Source organism: Ixodes scapularis, unplaced genomic scaffold (assembly GCF_016920785.2).
Source record: "Ixodes scapularis isolate PalLabHiFi unplaced genomic scaffold, ASM1692078v2 PGA_scaffold9__187_contigs__length_104089568, whole genome shotgun sequence".
Classification (NCBI taxonomy): domain Eukaryota; kingdom Metazoa; phylum Arthropoda; class Arachnida; order Ixodida; family Ixodidae; genus Ixodes; species Ixodes scapularis.
Genome location: NW_024609884.1, coordinates 70,988,108 through 71,008,577, shown reverse-complemented (window position 1 = coordinate 71,008,577; position 20,470 = coordinate 70,988,108). Strand labels below are relative to the sequence as shown.

Below are 20,470 nucleotides of genomic sequence, written 5' to 3'. Positions count from 1 at the left end.
CGCCCGATGCTTACATTTACAACTTAATTGCATGCGATCATTATGTTCACGATGACATATGCAGTTAATTTTGTAACCGATTTTGACTATTTTCACCATAGGCATACCGGATACGCGTGAAGAGGGAGGAGATACAGGAATCAGGGGGGTCAGACCTGGCGCATATTGAGCCCAATTATTTATGACAAGTGAAGTTTACACAGTGGTAGTGGCGGAATATTCGAAATAAGTATAGCGCAATGTATATGTATAATCTCGCATTTAGAATCTTAAGGAATATGGCCAAAATACTACTGAGCATATGAAGCAATGTGTGTTTCCCGAAAGCCTCCGGCCTTGCCTTCAGAACAAATTCTAAATAGTTGTTTTTGATTATATGGGACACATAAGATATACAGATGACGAACGTTCACATTTTATCTGATGCTTGGAATAATGGTAACGTCCACATCGGGCGATTTGTTTGTTCACGACATTACACCTAAATCTGTTAGACGGTCTTAAATCGATTTTTGCAATAGAAACGTTGGCTTGATTTGTTTATTTATGAATTTAGAAAAACTGTACTTTATTAGTGGTCACACATCAGCAGTCATCACATTGTGTTAACATTTTTATACAGAATTTGATTAATGAATTTTATTTATTTTAAACACAAAGACCCCTGTGAAATAATCTGTCGCAGGCAGCTTGAGAGTGCCTAGGGCTCGCATTATGTGAGGCCGAAAAGAAGCCATCTACATCAAAATCACACAAGTTCAGGGTTGATTTTAAATCGCATCAGTTTGGATGGAGATCTGTCATGAAGGTTCATGAAGTCGTGCCTAGAATTCGACTTCAACCAAACGTACGAGATAGCACTTCTCTCGTACCCTTAATTTTATTTGGAAAAGTTTATACAAAGACAAAATTTCAGATTTCACTTGATGGGCCTCACTTATCCGATGAGCCAAGCACGTCGTAATCAAATGTCAGTAAAACAAATAGTTCTTTTCTAACGTCAACGTTGTTAAATGCTGTCAATAAGTACTTTAGCAAGGTCAATAGCTAAAGGAATTTCACACCCGACCTAGGACGCGGACTATCAAAATATATCTCGAGTACTTATAAAAAAAAAAAAAAAAAGAAGCCCAAGACTATATTACCTATTTCTTAGAATATCTGCGTATTATAGGTGACATTTCGAGCTTCTAAAGTTCACAGAAAGTTGGTGTCCGCGAAAATCAGTCAGTGAACTTGCGACTTCGTGTGTTTTTTGCGATTTAGGAGGTTTTTAATTAGGTTGTGGACCTGCATTATTACTATATATATACTTATTAGTCTTTTCATTAGTTTATTTTTGGAAACTAAGGTCAGTGGGTCAGGCTGTAGACGGTGGGAACACTCCTTGTGCATCGTATACGTATAGCCTGACCGAAATTAGCGACGAACATGACCAGATGCATCGTAAAGCGTTCGTAAAAAAGTTTGCGAATATGACTCGAAACCACTTAGTGGTTCTCGAATTGGCTCAGTACCACAGTTTTATTAGTTGTGCGCTATAACGGGTACATTTGTATGACGAAATTAGGCAAGAATGACATAACACAACAACACAGCCGAGAGCGCGTTAAAACCGAAACCAACCAAATTGAAGCCACCCAATGGCGCCGAGTGTGTCAGCGCCCTCTGTCCGCCGGTCGGGTAACTATTGAGATGAAAAGAACTATAGGGAAGAGGAAACGGCGAACGGCTGGGTGTAAAAACGACAGCACGGACACAGCCCAGCTGGAATACTCGGAGACATATCACACGACCACCGAAACCCGCAAATGGTTCCCACGAAAGAAGAGTGAGCCAAAGTCGGTGAAACAGACATTGTTTGCTGCCCCTACCACCGCAGGCGCCGCTTCCTTTATCTCTGTTTCGTGCTGACTCGTCCTTCGTCCATTCTCGGTCGTAGGCTAAGCCAGGCAATTTTTTGTTTGTTTGATGCGTGACCACGCTTCTCTTTATTATTTTTTTTTTGTCATCGAGGAGTTTTGAGAAAAATGCTTCAAGATGGCAATTTCACAATGTCCTGGGCAGTGGGTTCTAATTTATATAGTAAAAAAAAGTAACTGTAACGGCCTAAACAGTTACAGTTACCCAATAAAAAGTAACAGTGCTACAGTTACAAATTACCAGTATTAAAGAGTAACGCATTACAGGCAAAAGTTACCGGAAAAAGTAACTAGTTACCGGTAACGCGTAACTAGTTACTGCCCAAGACTGCGCGTGGCCCTCCGTCTCGTTCGGTGCATTAGAAATGCAGCACTTTTGGAACGATCTCACCATCGGGTCACTCGGGTCATCATCCCACATGGCTGCAATCCAGCTGCTCTCTTTTAACTTCATTCGGGACACACCTCGTGCTTTCATAGCTTCACTCGCTTTTGCTTGGATGATTTCCATGGTGATGGGAGGTGCCGTTGCTTTGAGTTCCAGTGAAGTTTGCGACCTCAGTTTCCACTTTATCACATCAACCTCTCCGCTGTCTCGAAAACGCCATCTTTATCGCAGCACAGTATAACAGTAGAGCATGTCGCTACCTCCAACGGCGCACATTCTTTTCGTTCACACCCAAGCCTTGCTGGGCTTTTTAACAAATTTTTCGGTGCCAAAACCAGTTTTCACGTGAAAGTTGCAGTTTGATGGGATTGATTCGTCGGTTTGCATCATCCGCTCATTAGCCTTCCCATGTAAATAGTCGAGATGGCGTTGCGGGCATGTCGGTAGTGTGCCTACATGTTGGTGTTTCCAAGTACTCAATCGGTGTTCCGTGTTATATGGGCTGTATTTGCAATACGAGCTGCAAGGCGATGACGAACGCGTTGCCAAATACTTTACTAGGGAATGCATCTTACTCCAGGAAAATACAATGGCCTTGGAGCTGACACCTTTTGCATAGTTAAAACGGCTGGACGCACGCAACCTCGGGGTTTTCCCCCTTTGAATTCGGAGAGATGACTGCAGTCCTCTCTCGTTGTGGACAGACTTCGAGACAGCGGAGATAGTTGTTTCTGATATGTTGGCAAATCCGGCATCTCTGTGCATCGGCAGCATCCCTCTCTCTCGGTGCAGCACGAAAGCGCGACAACATGGACAGCGCGATGCGCATGCATTTTCTTGAACACGGGCTGTCCTTGCCGATAGGGGAGGATTTGATCCTGTAGGCTTGCCGTCTAATGCAAATGAGTGGAGTAGAATGTTTTCTAGTAGCCAACCCCCAAGTTTCAGTTTCCACAGTTTCGTTGAACTATAGGCCTAGATTATCATAAATATGGTAATTACACCAAACATTATTAATTTTCTTAAATAGGCCCTTTGGCAGAAACCAATAGGACATGAACCTTTTTTGTGTGCGGTGCATACTTTTTTAAGGAGCGATTTGGCGCGGGTTCGATAAACACCCTGCGTATGAAATACACATAAATTTGACTGAAACGGGTGTTTCTTCCTAAATTTTGTCATAGTTACCTCCGTTTTGTGTGGGCACTTGTTTGGCATTCTGTAGTTAAAGGAATCGTCCTTACGCGATGAAGATTATGAGATGACTGGTTGCATGTGTGGCTGAGGGAGAATTCATTTGTTCCCCCCCTCAACGTTTTGGCACTGTAGGGTCTTGACATTTCCGGAGCCACTGCTGACAACAGGGGTAGTGACAAGCTTTCTTTCTTCTAGATTGCTGTTCCAATTGAACTGTTCTACAGTGCACACTTGCTGTTTATGTTCAAGCACAGATCTTCTAACGAAGGTGATTGTTCCTCGTCTTTCTGGATGCTGTACAGATTTGAAGCTAATTTTTCTCAACTGCTTGCGATGGTTCCTTTGATTTTACAGCCAAGGACAGGGCTGAGAAGCCCTTTGCCATGTCATTTGTGAAGTTGATGCAAGAGAACGGTACAACACTTAATGATGAAGTTCACGAGCTGCTTGTCTACAGAGTAAGTGAGAGAATGGGTCTTTTTGATATGGAAGCCTACTTTGAAGAAGTGCTTATTATAATTGTATATGCTTTTTTTTGTTAATGAGGAATGCACTAATTATGCACTTCAATCTCATAGCCTGCCTACACTGCTTAAAAACTTCATTATTGACTGCAAAGATATTAATTGTTTAACTAAAAACACTGCACTTATTTTTGTTTAGATAATTAGTGTCGTTTTATTTATGTTATTGTGTCATGTTCGTATGTGCAAGGGCACCAGACCCAGTCAAGTTTCCTATTGGAAGCATTTTGTCTGGTGTCCTTGGCACAAATTTTGATGATAAAATAAATTTCTTATCCCCCTCAAAAAAATTTGTTTACCGCGAAGATAAACTATGCATTGCCAAACGCTCATTCTCCTCCCAAATGTAGCGCTAGAGGTCCGAACCAGGTGCCAAGGTTTCAGCCCGAATCTATATTTTATTCAAAGGTTATAAGTGATTTTCTGAAATTTTCAGTGGGAAAATGGCAACCGACAAAGTTCTTGAATACATGGAGCTCTTGGGTGCCAGTTGCCAAAAACAGGCAAAAATGGGCCCCATTTGCATATTGAAAATTTCAGAAAATCGCGTAAATTTTGAATAAGAACGGTTAATGCTGAAACTGTGGCATATGGTTTGGACCTCTAGCACTATATTTGGGCGGAGATTGGGCGTTCGGCTATGCATCATTTATTTTTGCGATGAAAAAAACACAAAACTTTTTTGGGAGACAAGCTGGTATCTTTGCAAAAACCACTTCGAAGCCCAGACCTCTCGCTCGGTGGTCTGTTGCCTAGCCTTACACTTAGCTTCGATTGATGTCGTTACAACTGGTGTGTACTCTTGTTGGTGCAAAACATTTGTCACCCCAATGTCGAGAGGGGTCACGTGATTTTACATTGCATAATCACGTGAACATAGTCACGTGGCCAGGCTCGCATGGTGACATTACTATGTTCTTGCATTGAGATGAAGAAAAGTTTGAACTTTCCTTGATGCTTCGCACAAATCCGACTGACACAAAATGCGTCATTTGTTTGTGCCTAACAGATTGCCTCGAAAGTCAAACGGGCAAAGCAGATGAAACAAGTCCAAACAGATCGAAACAGGTCAACTGAAATATGTAATGCATGCTGCGTCAGTTGGTTTAATGTGAACTATCGAGCCAGGTTCAAATATTTTTCATCGAGACTTGGCCTGAGTTGATGTTTGGTTTTCTGCAGTCAGCATAATTCAGCCTGTATGATGTGTAAAAAAAGCTGAGCCATGTGTCTTCCAGAATTTAAGGGGGGACACTACCCGGGCATGTCTACTTTTGGACTGCTCACTCAATCGGCGTGAAATTTGCAGGTGGTGTTTGTAGCCATATAGAAGGAGGGCATGCAAAGTTTCAGCCCTGTGAACCAATTTTATGAGTACTATACCCCCAAAACGTAGCTTTGTGTGGAATCTGCTCAATGAATCTATCGTTGAGAAACGGTGTTGATCACCCCATATTTTTCTGGTGGAATGCATACTGGAATACTTGTTGCCGGTCAACTATGAAGAGAAATTTCCGAAAATATGCATTTTTCAAATAAAAAAATATTTATGAAAGTTTTTTTTTTTTTTTTTACATTTGCCAAGTTTTGCAAATTACAATTTTTCATAATAAAGGAACATGAAATTGTAAAATCTAAGTTCATGGTAACCGACTCGATAAAGTTTCGGCTTATAATCCGCAAATATTAAGTCTCTCGGTAGTTTCATATTGAAACAATAGTTTTATTAAGGTGGGATTTGCTACCAAAAGTGAAGCTGAGATAAATGCACTTAATCTTTCAAGATGACGTTTTAAAATTTTCTTTTGGCATCTTAAATGTCAGAACTTCTTTCCAGCAGTGTAGGTGATGTCTTCCTCAAACTTTTTCTGATATACTGACATCGCTTTCAGCTCTTTTCACTTGTGGATGACGAGTGCTACGCAGTGCAGCACACCTCACCAACATATAAAGAATAAATATTTTTGACATTGTTTGTCAGTGCTCATGGACAAGACTTTGTGAGAGTGTTCCTTGTCATCCATGCATGCCAAAACTGCAGTTCTCAATATGCATTTTTTGGAAAAAAGGTGCAGTTCAAGGTAGTGTCCCCCCTTAAAGTTGCCTTCAGTTCTTGAGTGTGGTGTGTGCAAGGTGTGGTCCAGCAGTGATTTGCACTAACACGCTGGACATTTTTTTGAAGCTGGACCACAAGCGACATGCAGAGACGGACACTACTTACCTCACCCTGCCTGCCACCCGAGCGGAGTTCAATGCCATTGTGCAGAATTCGTCCACTCCCAACGTGCAACCGAACAAAGCACAGCTGGCCTCGTTCCAAGCAGGAGGCATCAGCCTGGCAATCAAGGATTCCTTCCAGATCTCGACACTTGTTTGCTCCACGAAGCTGACACAAAATGGTATGACACAACGGATTTTTGTCCTCCTAATGTTTTTTTCTATAGTCTTGTGGAATATTCTGCAAGTTCGCTGTCTGGCACTTGAGTTGAATATGAATCAGATACCAAAATATAAATTCAGGAGTATAGTCTTGTTTTAACAAAGAATGGCATTTGTGGGGCATTTCCTGTGAGAAAATGGTCACGAACGAGCGACATGCTGGGTGCGTTACTGACGTTAGGGTTACCTAAAGTTAATGTATAAAGTTAGAGCCCCGCCAATGTTCGAACTTGGGTTGGTGCGATGGCAGTAGGATATCATAGCCACTGAGCAGCAGTGGCTATGATATCCTAGCAGTGGCCAGAAGCACCCAGTATGCACCTGGTGCATACTGGGTGCTTCTGTGTGGACTAAATGCCTCTGGTGCCTAGTCCACACATAAGAAATTTTAGCACAACGCACCTTTAATAGCTCACAAAAAAGCTTGTATTATACAAGGGTTGATCAGTAAGTTTTGCCTCCTAGGCTGTAACGTTTTTCTTCACTGATGGAATCGAAAGATGTTACATTCAAATGAAAGTTTGGAATCTCATCTTTCCCAGAAGCAGATAACTTTTCAATATAGTCCCCACTGGTGGCGATGCACTTCCGCTACCGGTGCACTATTGCGCATGCCATCTTAGATGATTGAGGGCGGCTGTTGATGACCCCAACGGTGCACTGCATCGGTAACCTCGTTGTCGGATGCAAACCGTGTACCCTTCAGATGTTCCTTTATCTTGAAAAACAGCCAAAAGTCTGATGGCACGAGGTCCAGGCTGTAAGGTGGATGAAGCACAACATCTTGGAACTTCAGCTCTTCCCCTGCTGCGTTGGTCTCACCAATAGCCGCCCTCAATCATCTGTAATAATAATAACAGTAATAATAATAATAATAATGGTTTATTTTCCAGTGCCCACAAACAACCTAGCGGTCTACTGTGTGGTGCACAAACATGGGGAAATTATTATACATATAAGACAAAATAGAAATTATCAATGAAGAACTAACAACAAACACAAGCAAAAATGACGGTGTGCGGAGAGTAGTGCAACGGTGGTGGAAGGGCATCACCGCTGGAGGGGACTATATTAAAAAGTTGTGTGCTTCTGAAGAAGAGGAGATTCCAAACTCTCATTTGAATGTAACCTTTCAATTTCATCACTGAAAAAAAAAAAGTAGCAGCCTAGGGGGCAAAACTTATTGATCAACCCTCAGACATAAATTGTCATTAACATACTTTGTCACTCACAAAATTCATTAGTTCTCATCCTAATGAGCGGTGTAGAAAAATATTATTGTATTGTACGCACTGCATAAAATTGAAACTGTTAAGTATACACAGTCCGCGGAATATTGTCTGGAAAGTGTGGTAATCGCAGAATGTCAAGCTGCAAGTAGGAGCAAAATTTGAGCCCACAGAGCTAACCCAATTGCTTCCCCGCATCAACCGCTGCTCCTTGCATGCTGTTGAGAGGTGGCGATATTTGACACGTGCACCGGTGCAACACAGTGTAGCTTGGTGCACACGTTCCACAGAAATTGCCAGATGGCAATTTCTGTGGATAAGAACTGGCAAAGCAAATGCAGTAAACGGGAAATTGATACACATATCCCTATGGGAGTTCAACGAGACCGGCGTTCATAAACCTAACAACCGGAGAAATGCAGCAAGTGTGTGAGGTTTTAAAGCGGTACGCAAACAAAAATTTTAAATATTCAAAATATGTACGGGAATGAGTTAAGCATGACGGATAATAACCATAAATGATAATCGCACGTTTGTATTTTGAACGACTGGCTACATTTTTCGTGCCAAACGGTGCACTCGAGCAAGCGTTTGAAGAGAAGCGAACGGAGAGCGCGATGCGTCATGGGATATTCGGCGCAAACAAAAACAGAAAGAAATGATTTCCCGCGTTCGTGGAGTAGCAAGGCAGGCGTGGTTATGAGCTTTGCCGTTGGTGGCGTTGTCAGCGTTGTGGTGGTGTCAATAGCGTCACCGCGTTACCACCGAGCCGTTCGAAGTACCCGTGGGGTGACGAGCGTATGGCTAGCCCAAGGAGCATGTAGCTTCCACAGCACTGTCAGCTTAGGGCTGAACGGGGTGGGGAAAGCAACTTTTCTTTGAGTTTTGAGTGACGGGCTAATCTTCTAGGGGGAGAATGGCTGTGTCCGGTTGCACGAACAAGGGTCCGAGAATGAGGGGAGTCCTTCCTTTCTGTCTTCTTGGACCGTTTGGTACAATGCGTGACTTGTGAGTTGAGGAGGAAAGCTAAGAGGGAAAATGTTGAAGTGCCAAAGAGCGGTGCTGCTCCGAAGAATCTGCTACGTCACGACTACGTAGCAGATTCCACAACGTTGCTAGAGTATCTCCCAAATAGGCTCTGCGTGCATCCACCAGGTGCACATTGAAAGATTGTTTATTTAGCTTTAAAATTAGTTTTCATGAGTCTTTCAACGGAAGACTGGTGTTTTTGAGGTTAAGGTGCAACATGCAACACATCCAAGCGAGAAAATGAGCGCTGGAATTTCGTTTCCCTACCCTTTTAATGTGCTATATGGGATAAAGTCTTGTTTTCACAGAACAAAAACTGTCTTTTGTGCATTCTTCAAGCCGAATGTTGTCCATACTTTCAGGCTTAGTTTCCGCCACCAGGATACATTATGATAGCATCGCCATATTGTGTGCTTGCTACTGCATGCTTGAAAAATTACAGAAAAAGTAATGCGTGGCAGTTGCTGTGAACAGTTGTCTAATACATGATTCTTCAGAAATCTGTCAGACTACGATGACTGTTCTGCTTCCATTGAAGGGCCGCTGAAAAGAAAAAAAAAAGTTTTTTTAGAACAGTCTGGTTGGGACATGCATGTCAAAAAATTAATTTTATGCAAAAAAAACAAAAACATTTTTACTGCAATATTGATGGCGCGAGACGTGGTTTAGTCGGCAGTTACCTCCTTTCCACTTGTTTTCTTTACCGGCATTTCGGGTGCATGGAGAAGAGGTAATAATGTTAATAATAATAATATTAATAGTTTATTCACAGATCCGCATCAAGGTACAAAAAAACCGTCTCACAAAAGCACTTGCGTGCTTGTGCGTGAGAACGGGCAGTCCACTAAAACAATAAATAGTTTTATGCGGGTACTCGGTTTTTACAATCCTACAAACATTTTCTTCAAACATCTATTCAGTGTTGAAGGACAAACGAAACAAAGCAGACAAAATATATTCGTTACAATTTAGACATCACGTCTACACTACTAAGGAAATAGCATGTGCCAAGTACTCACAAACAACAAAAGAGCAGTCATTATACCCAGAAACGATAAAAGCAAGTATAAGGTATCGCAATGTCAATAAAAAAAAAAAAAACATGTTTGGTCAAGGTATTTGGTGGAAATCTACAAGTAATTGTAATATCGTACTCAGGGAATTGGAGAATGCACGCATGAAGATTTCATTTCCATGTTAATCTTATACTAGGCAAAAAATATGCAGTAGAAAGAAAAAGAAAAAAAAAAGATGAGTTTACGAGAACGACGAAGCCGATCCAAAGGTGCATCATCGGCTTCATCTTCACAACCGAGATGGTCATTCCGGAATGACCCGGGACGTCATGAGCTTTGTGCGCAGAATTTCAAATAAATCTCACCAACAATAATGCACAAAAAAAATTTTTTTTTTTGCATAAAATTTATTTTTGCTGCGAAGCTGTATGTATACCACTACCAGTTAAGGAATTAAGGAAATTTTCGTGTCATTGGTGTCGTAAGCAAAAAACTCCCGGCGAACGATTGAAGGCAAAACAGCATATCTCCTTTGAAATCAGGCATACAGCATACAGCTCAGTATCCGTTTCAGTAAAGAAAACCACAAAACAAGCATCAAAACCACATGATGGATGATAAGGCACGTGTGACCAATAGGAACACCCTCCCACGCGTTCCGGTAAAGATTAGGTATGCAGCTGCTTCGAAAGGGGTTGACGTCATTTGAAGCCCTCTTGTAAAGTGCAAACCGCATAATGGATGATAACGGCGCCTGCGAACAATGCGAAGCACGTTCCTTCTCCCTGCGTGTGTTTTCGTGTCGGCGTTCTCACGGAAAAAAAAGACTTCAGAAGATTGAAGTGAAAAGCATAAACACCACGCATACAACATACAACACAACATTTGTTTCAACAAAGAATAAGCACAAAACAAGCATTCTAACCATATAATGAATGATAAGAAGCTCCTGAAAACAAAGCGAAGCACGTAGCGCTCATTGCATACGTTCCCGTTGAAGATTACAGTTGCCCAACCTGCTGCGGCGACGGCAGCTTGCAACGTGGGGAGTGACGTCACATGTCTTTCATATACAAAAGAAGCTACCTATACCCTGTTTCACCTTACGTCCGGACGCAGCGGATGCTACGAGCTATCTTAGCCAATCCTGTTCTGTGGACGTGGCCCATGATACGCTGTGCCCCCTCTCTAAGGTCACGTGACAGTCACGCGGCCTCCAATTGGATGCAATGGCTCGTAATATCTGCTGCGCTTAAGCGGAAGATGAAATAGAGTATAGCAACTGACTTCACTGTCGCTGCAGCACTGCGATGAATAGGCCACGCATAATTACGACTCCCGAGGAGCGGCGTGAATGCTAGGAGCAGCAAAGGAAAAAGAAACGGCAATACGACTAGCGGTGGCGTGCTGCGACCGGCAGCGGCATTTCGTATAGTGCAGTAGGCAATCGTTGCAAGTGATACCACAGCTTCGCTGACTAACCACCTTCACAGCGTGGATTGGAGCCCCAACTTTTTTTGACACGCGTTTCCCAACCAGACTGTTCAAAAAAAAATTTTTTTTTCTCTTCAGGGGCCTTTTAAGGGGAGACATCGGTCTTTGGAGCCAAAATTCTATAAAAAAACTGTCTTTTGAAAAATTGTGATCTTGAAATCTACAGCTACTTTTCTTTTGGTCTGCCATGTTTATTATTTTGAAGAATAATATTTGAGCCATAACATCCCTTTATATTATTTATATAGGCTGAAATTGCCCTGAAGCTGATGCTAAAACAACACTTTCTCACAACACACATTTCGGGCTTACAAATTTTCAGAAGGGATATCTCAGCATCTAGGGCAGAGAGAAAGATAACTTTTTTAGCGCCATGTAGCTAAATGTGCAAAGAATGCAATGTTGGAAGCAGATTTTTCAATATAGTTATAGGAAAATTTTTAACTGAAATAATGTTTTATTGCTTGGTTGCCACACATTGAGCACTGAACTTCAATATGTTGTAATGTCACTAATAGTGGTTCAATCCAAAAGGTGCTTCTAACATTGCATTTTTCATAATTTGCAGCATTTGACTGTGTTAAAATATTATTTAAAAAAAAAATTCTCTATTGTTTTTTGGAAGCAGTCTGATTAATGATCATTATCTTGAGAAGTAACCGTCTAATAAAAAAAAACAGGTACTGTGTACGACTTAATTTTTGCAAAGACCTCATTTTCGTGAATTTCACAAATTGCCTGCAATTTGTTGAAAATAGGTCCCGTGAAAGATTCCTGCAAAATGTAAACACATTGGAATCTATATTGAGATCCCCCCACGTCACGAAAATTAGAACCCACAAATTTTTCTAAAATTCCAGCTTCGACCTAAATCGCGAAATATTGAGCCTGTGAAAAATTAGTCGTTTACAGTATTCGAAATCAGCTCAAAAGTCTAAACAAGCTTGTGCTGTTTCATTGGGCTTGGCCAAAAAAAAAGGAAAAAATTAGATCAATGTTCCCCCTTAAGTTTTTTTAAGCTACTAAGTATTAGAATATTTCCAATAGCAGAAATGTATTTTCAGGCCCATTCCAAGTGCTACTTGATTTGTGTTTGAAATTTTGCATATTTGCAAACCCCTGCTGTCTGCATTCAAAGGGGACTTGCAACAATTTTTGGACGTTGGTCAAATAATTGTGAGACACTCTCTTCATCACATCTAGAGTAAAGAACTGGAAACCAATTTGCCTGCATGCTTTAGTTTTTGTTTAAAAAAAAGGGCAAAAATTGAAGTTTTTGGCGCCTCTCAACTCGTGCATCGTCTTTCTCAAGTCATGTGCACAGTGATGTAAGATGTATGCTCTGGGGACGCGAAATTTACGGTTGGGTTCTGTCTTGAGCGTCTCCAGCGCGCGCTGTCTTTGCTTGCGATGGCGATGTCGACAAACCTGGCGACCTTGAAGGACGGTCTGAGCGATGTGGAGAGGTTGAGGGGGAGCCAAAGGGCTTGCCTTGCCATAAAGAAGCCGGGCTGACCTAGTAGCGACGTGGAAAAAGAGGAATGGTTTTGTTCACATCAAGCAGATGGCACCACTAAAACTTGGTATGATTAACTTTTGTCAATGATGAGGCTCATGACCCATTTAGTGGTGTTGCAACAACAGTATTTATAGAAGATAGCCTTAGATTGAATAGATAATAGCAGATCTTGCCAACTTATTGCAGGACACCTATTAGATGTTGTGCCATAGCTCCCATAGCCGCTGCTAATCGCGAAATAGTCCTGTTTTCAGCTTTGCTATTACGCATCGGAATCACAATATTTCAATAGAATGAGACATGTTTTTTCTCCTTTTCGGCAAGGTAAACAATGTAAAAAGGAAAAGCTGGAAATTCTTTCCAAGTTAAAATTGTCCTATCACCCCTTAAAAAGACGAGTTCAGTACTGATGTGCTTTTGTTTAATGCAGTTGATCTGCTGGGATTGTTGAAGTGGTGGACTCTCCCTGAGAACCTCCAGAAAAACCTCCATGCCCTCATGAAGGTCGATGGCGAGGAGGTTGTAAAGGTAATGTTGCGAAAGTGCCACTCATTAGAAAAGTAGCTTCCAATGCCTGGTGCTTTTTGCCATTGAAATTGTGAAGCAGGGGCATGCCTGATATCTAATGGTTATTGAAATCATTTGTTGGATTATACTTTTTCAAGCACTATTCTTTGTCTGAAAAGAATGGACAGGAAGTGCTTGCAGGAATATCTGCGGCAATTTTTTTTTCAACTGAGTGCTTATTCGAAGTGGTTCTCACTGCTGTACAGGGAAATATATATGATAAGCACAGGCATCTCTTTTATTAAAAAGGTGCACTCACTAGAGGGGCACATAAACAGTAGAACCGTCTTTTAGAGGTCTCTATTGCATTCAAGGCTTTTGCAGGGATTCTAAATGGAATAGGGGTAAATGAGAATTTTAATGGCAGTTGAGAGTTAATTGGATTTTTTGTTTAATTTATCCTTTCTCAGCTACCTTTCTGTATTATAGGGTGCACATTTGAATGATTCGGGCCTGCTATCCTTTTTCGGTATTCGAGGAGGAAAGAAGCGAGGGTGTAATTGGTCTCGTGGTAATCTATATTTTGACTTTGGCCATTTTTGTTGCAGTTCTTACAAGACATCCTGGACGCACTGTTTGACATTTTGATGAAGAACTCTGATTCTGATCTTTATGACAACCTTGTGTTCGAGGCCCTGGTAAGCTGGTGGTGTTGGCTGTGCCATTTTTTTGGTGGAACTTGTATGACACTCATAATGACACCCTGTCTTCCAGGTCTTCATCATCTGTCTCATCTCGGACAGAAAGTACCTGCATTTTAAGCCAGTACTGGACCTTTACATTGAGGAAACATTTAGTGCCACCCTTGCTTACAAGTGAGTGTACATACTAGACAATGCTGTCCAGAAGCTTTGCTAATCATATTTTTATATTGTAATTTCTGCAGTTGGGACTGGGCATCAATTGAGAAGTTTAAGCTTTTAATCAATGACCTTTAACTGATTAATAATTTACAGGGGTGGAACGGCTGCGCCATTTGCGCCATTTCGCGCCAGACGCATTTGTCTGCACCATCCTGCGCCATGTTGCGGAAACTGCGCCACAGCCAATACCTCGCGCCATTATGCGCCAAATCGCAAAACGTGCGCCAAAAAATACTATTGTGTCCTGGTTTCGGTTTCTATCGACTCGATTGGCAACAATGAGCGTGTTTAGCTTAGTCGGTCTTGCAATCATTTGTTCTGTTTATTCTCCCTGTGTATCCCGAGTCGGAAGCGCGCAAAAAAACTCGGGGGTCGGATTCCAAGCACTACACCACCTGCGACTGGATTGTTATTCTTCAACCATAAGCGGTTAATAAGCAAGTCACCCGAGGTGAGGTCGAGTCGTTAAGCGTCGGATTGCCTGAGGCTCTGCAGCCCGGGATCTAGACGTCAGCCAGTTGAAAACGAATGAGCAGAAGATTCCTTTTAGTACTTCATCGTTAGAAGTTGGAACCGCATTTGCGCAAAGATAAATCGGGATTTGATAGAACTGAAACGCGGTCCGATCCGAAACCTTGCCGGCCGGCCGCTCCAACGCGAGCGGTAGATCTGCTCGAGGTACTTTATTTAACCTTGCTGCTGCTTATCGCTTTGAATAAGATAACTCCGTAATCGTAGTCTGCTACTTCGATATTGAGTTGCAATATAGGATACTGAACTCGAAATTTGTTGCCCTGTTCCTCCGCGCAACTGCACGTCCGTTGCTTACGCACGTCACCTGGTTCGTGAAACTAATATTCTGCGGAAATTATAAGTCTAGTTCCTAGTAAGGTCTGCTTTGAGGCTTTAGCCAGTCCTTAAAGAATGTAGGCTTCCTTTACACAATGTTTCTGGCGCACTATGGCCCCGATGCTGCTGCGCCAAAAAAACCCAAAACCAACCTACGCACGTCACCTGGTTCGCACATATAATTACTATGTTGAACACGTGTGGGTTGTGCGATAAGCAGTGCTGGTTTTCATTTTGAGCAGCTGAAAGTCACCCAGAAAATATCAACGACACTATCTTCAGAAACATATGGTACTTGCTTTTTTGTTCTCATTAAGGCTCACAAAGTTTCGAGTTTTTGCATCTCTTACACTTTTATCCGATCTACCTAGGTTCCTAACCACTCATGTTCATCTGTGCTGCTGAGCACAGTTGAAATTGCTCCCCGTGCTTGCCTGAGACACAAGCTGAAGTGCAATGAAAACTGATCTGAGCTGCTCCCAGCCTGCTCCAGAATGTAGTTTTAGCTGCTCCCAACCTGCTCCAAAACAGCCCTTTCAGCTGCTCCCGTGGCTGCTCCCAAGTAAATTCCATGAGTTCCACCCCTGAATTTAGCTAATTGTTCTAGTGGGAAGGCTGATGGGGTTGTTAAAGTACCAAGAAATTTAAGAGTATACATTTGGGAAATTAGCACAATTGCTGGGATTTGTATACCATAAAAATACCGAGCATCTGCAGATTCCACAATAAGTGCCCACCCCTCACTTTTGCAGTAATAAAAAAATATACCTAGTAAAGACATATCTTTACTTATTGTTGAGCTGAGAAGCACCCATCCCCCAGTTTTACAAATTATCTCAAAATATTGAGTGGGCGATTGCTCAGGATTTTATAGTATTAATGATGCAGGGTAAGATTTTTTTTAATGGAGCTATTTTACTTAATTATTTAATTTGCTTGGCATGCATTCAATTGCTTTAGGCTAATAGCAAAAGTAGCAAGGGCAGAATTTAAATGTATACATCTTATTACTGATGGCTAGCTAGTAAGTATTATTTAAGTAATAGTTGAAAAGTGTAAGCTGTATTTATTTACCTAGAAATATTTATTTTACTAAAAAAAAAAAGCTAAAGCACTTAAAAAAAAAGTTAGGGGCCCCCTGAAGTTCAGCAGGATTTAGTATAAACCACTTTTATTTTGGCAAAAATGTGCAGCAATTTTTCACATGTCTTTGCTGCATGTGATCTGTCAAAGATGTTGGGACGCCATTATTGGCATCTCCAAGCCCGCTGAAAGGCCAGCAAAGGTCACCTGACACGACCGATGGCGTCATTTTCTTCCCTTCCTCTCCTGCGGTGAAATTTGAAGGGGCTACATCCAAAATCTTGCAACATTTTCAAATTCAAAAATCGCTCCAGCTTCTTGATACATAAAAACCGGTTATAACGAAATCGGTTATAACGAAATAGCAGCTACAGTGAAGCTATCACAATTTCCTACTCCCTTTTGCACTTTCTCAATGCATTTGTGTTTGTTTTTAGCGAAGAAAATTGATCGGGTTCTGCGTATATAGCAAAGATAAATTTTGTGTTCATTTAAAAAAAGAATAAAATTCGGAAAGTTTACTACCGTAAGTCTCGGACCGCTACACTTTGGTTCCGCGGCCAAGAAGCCAAACAGAATAGGCTGCAGAATATGCTGGAAAGGCCGTTGGCGACAGGCTCTGCAACGTTGTCTGCTCCCCGCTCCTTATCTGGGAAGCGGCTTTACCACATCGGACGCGGAGAAGCCGTCGTGGCTTGTCGATAGGGACGTTCGGAGTGCTGGCTACAATGTACCGGCGGAGATGACGGAGAGAGCCTAGATTTAAGAGAGGGAGCAGTAAGTACGCCTGCATTTGATTGTGTGTGGCCAGTGTGGCGAGGAAACTAGGCGGAGAGGCAGACGCGTTTGCTTTGCAGAAGGTGCACGCTTTTGAGTTTTGACTCCTGGCACGCTGAAGCTCGTTTTGCAAACATGACCCACAAACCACGTGACCCCGATCGAGCAGTTGCCCCATCTCTTCAATCTAGGCTCTCTATACCAACGACAGACAAGCTTGAGCGTGAACTCGGCGCCATGCGCGCTTCTTTGTTTCCTTCGTGATCCGTGTCAGAGTCCGGTCGGTGAGGTCGCTCTTGCACGAAAGTCTACTTCGCTCAAGCACCGATTCGGCAAATCATCGCCACTCAGTGATGGAGAGTCCCGGCATTGCCGGCGCCTTGACGAGGAAGACGAAGGCAATCTCCTTGAATCAAAGGCGTGCCATCTTCAGCGGAGTGCGCATAAATGTAAAGAATGCCGTCGACCGGGGGCGTCCTCTTAGGGGCCGTCACAGCTATCGACACGGTCCGTACGTTGCAGGATCTTTTTTCGATTGGGGTTTCTCGCAGTTGGCGAAAAGCGGCTCCGATCTAGCAGAGGACACGTGCAGGGAAGCCTCGGCCGCTTTCTGTAGGCTCGATAAACATGTCCCGTAACAACCTGTGGTATCTTTTTTTGCTTCTAAGAAGCGGATATAGCGAAGCAATTTCCAATTTCCATTGACTTTGTTATAACCAATCTTGACAGTATAGTGTTTCTTCAAGTGTGCTTATATTGTATAAGTGCAGGTTGTCTATGAGGCACTGGTCTTTGAAGATACAAAAAATGTCACACTTTAATACATTGTCTGCCCCCCTTTGTTTCTTTCTCATTGTCTTTTACTCTTTTCCACCCCAGTCTCTGGGCTTATTACCATCGTGTTAATAACAAAGATTTACAGACTGGATTGACATCAGGTCACACTGAATTATACTTCACTGATTGCCTCATGATTATAATAAATACAGGCATGACTGAGGTAGTGCCCATGATAACTGTATTGAAAGGTCCACTTTTAACCAATTAATTGGTTAAGCAAGTAGTTGGAAATTGATGCATTAGACTAATTGGTAAGTTTGATCAATTAATTTCATAGCCTTAGTCTTTATACTCTTGCCTTTCAGCACCGTGGTAATAGAACAAGGCTTATAGGGCATCCTTCATTCAGAGACAATTAGGGAAAGTTCATAAGTGTCACCATCCTATTAGGGAAAGTTTATTTAACAGACAATTGCCTGTAACAATGTATATATTATTGATGCCTATGTAATAGTTGTTCTTATTGCTAAAATACATTATCTGTGGAATTGAGGGGTGGCTTTTATATGGATCACAATTGCAATTCAAAATGCGTGTGAATACTTGTTCATTAAGTGTGCAAGCTTTAAAATTTTGATATGACTGTTTGGCAGAAATGTTTTTATAGAGATTAATTGAATTTTGGCTGTTGGGTAATTGCTGGAGGGCAGCCATTTTATGTGTGATAGGGGCTGTAGCATTCAAATCTCGAGTTTTGAGCAGTTACCTTTTATGATTGAGATTGGGAGTTCTTACATGGGTGTTCATATAGCCAAGTATTAGTTAGTGATCAACATAATGCAGTAGTTTTAGTTTTTTACATGTACAGTGAAATCCACTTATAGTGATAATAAAAGAACCTGAAAATTCAATTGTTAGAACCGATTATCATTGTATCTGGGTTAGAAACTGAGCGTTTCCAGTCTAGAAACTTATTGTTATAAGCAGTGCATCGTTATATGTGGTATCATTATAAGTGGATTGCACTGTGTTGCAAGAACATTTCACATCTGCTTTCCTAGGTGTGACAGCACCATTGCCTGTCCCAACCAAAGAATGAGAGGTCGACGACTTGCACGCCGACACTCTTGCTTCTTGAACCAAAGAGGCTTACGCAGTCTAGAGAGACAATATGTTTTTGCAATACTCATGCTGTACTAATTTGTGTTTGCAGCAAGCTGATAGTTGTCTTGAAGTATTACATTGACAACATCAACCTGGAAACTCAGGAGACGGAAAGCCTTTTGATGAGGGCCATGAAATCTATTGAGTACATCTTCAAGTTCATTGTGCACTCAAGAAAGCTGTTTGCACAGTGAGTGGTGCTTTCCTTTCTTTAATAACTGATAAAAAAAAAATAAAAAGGAGACATTGGCCGCTGCTATGGCAGTGCCGGCTACTCCTTTGAACTTGAATGATTAGTGTTCATTTACTTGAGAGTTCACAGTTGTCACATAAACTAAACGCTACACAGAAAACGTGGCAATACACTCCAGGTTATAAAAGTACACTTTTTACATCGGGTTGCTATGATTTGTCCTGCTATTATATTTACATATAATTCCTATACTCAAACATGCATGGTGTACTGTACTGTACAATGTACACTAATGGGGGTGTTATGCACATTAGGTTGCTCAAACGCTTTTTACAATAAATGCTCATTTTAGTGTAATAATATAAAGCCAAGGTATAGGACTATAGTATCAGAATTTCACAGTTGAGGAATGTATATAATTTCAATTTATCCTGTAGTGATGTTTCTACTTTTGTGCTGCGTCTGTGTTGTCTTTGAGGGAGATATGTTACTCTCAATAACTGTCCGCTGTTATAGTTTTCAAGATGAAATCACGTAAGGAACAGAGCCCTCTTTTGTAGAGCTGGGGTAGGCCAAGGTCCTAGCACCCTTTCTAGCAACAAAGGGCAGTCGTCAAGTGCCATGAGCCGTAAATTGAGCTTTTTTTGACACTTCAAATGTTGAGCATTCTAGTAGGAGATGGGTTTCATCTTTGACCAACTGTCCACATGCACGTTCTGGAGAATCTGCATGATGGATACGGTGTAAAAAGCTAGCGATATAAGAGGCATTGCGACAAGGTCTGTGTATTAGTGTTTCTATGCTGTGTGGAAGAGAAATGGGCTCGCAGAATTTTATCTGATAGTCGATTTCGTAAAGAAGAGAGCATTTAAAGTTTTCATGAAATTATGTGGAACTGTACTTTTTTGCGTACTACTGTTCTTAATATTTCCCGACTGTCTCCACCAGGAAGGGGGCTCGTTGATATTGCCTGTCCCAGAATGCCTTTTTGGCGAGGCAGTCTGCTGCTTCATTGCCCGTAAGGCCACAGTGTCCTGGAACCCACTGAAGTGCAATGTCGTGGCCTGTGTTCATTGCCGCCGTCATTTCAATCAGAACATTGTAAATGTATCTGCTGTTGTTGCTTTTTCAGTTCATTGATTGTATGGATGTGAGAGCCACTTGAGAGTTGCTGCATATGACCCATTTCTTTATCGTGCTTGCATGCCGAATAAATTGTAATGCTGACAGTATAGCACGTAACTCAGCTGTTGTAGAGGATGCTTGCTGTGATCGCCGGAAGGAATGATGTGTGTCTAAAAATAGTATAACAAATGCAGAAGCTGATGCTTGATCATTAGCAGATCCATCTGTGTACAGTTGAGTGATCAACTGTACACTGAGATGAAATCTGGATGTGGAAGAACCCAGTGTGTAGTATATAACTTGCTCATATAG

At 41.8% G+C, this 20,470-nt stretch overlaps 1 protein-coding gene across 1 annotated transcript in view; it reads left to right on the top strand.

Annotated features, from left to right (window-relative positions):
• The window catches only part of LOC8026636 (dedicator of cytokinesis protein 1), a 92,124-nt gene that overhangs the window by 25,673 nt on the left and 45,981 nt on the right, over window positions 1-20,470 (top strand). The window contains exons 16-22 of the mRNA XM_029981265.3: window positions 3,703-3,775; window positions 3,862-3,965; window positions 6,214-6,430; window positions 13,188-13,285; window positions 13,873-13,962; window positions 14,039-14,139; window positions 18,890-19,030. Coding sequence (XP_029837125.1) covers window positions 3,703-3,775; window positions 3,862-3,965; window positions 6,214-6,430; window positions 13,188-13,285; window positions 13,873-13,962; window positions 14,039-14,139; window positions 18,890-19,030 — 824 coding nt within the window. The remainder of the gene's footprint in view (window positions 1-3,702; window positions 3,776-3,861; window positions 3,966-6,213; window positions 6,431-13,187; window positions 13,286-13,872; window positions 13,963-14,038; window positions 14,140-18,889; window positions 19,031-20,470) is intronic.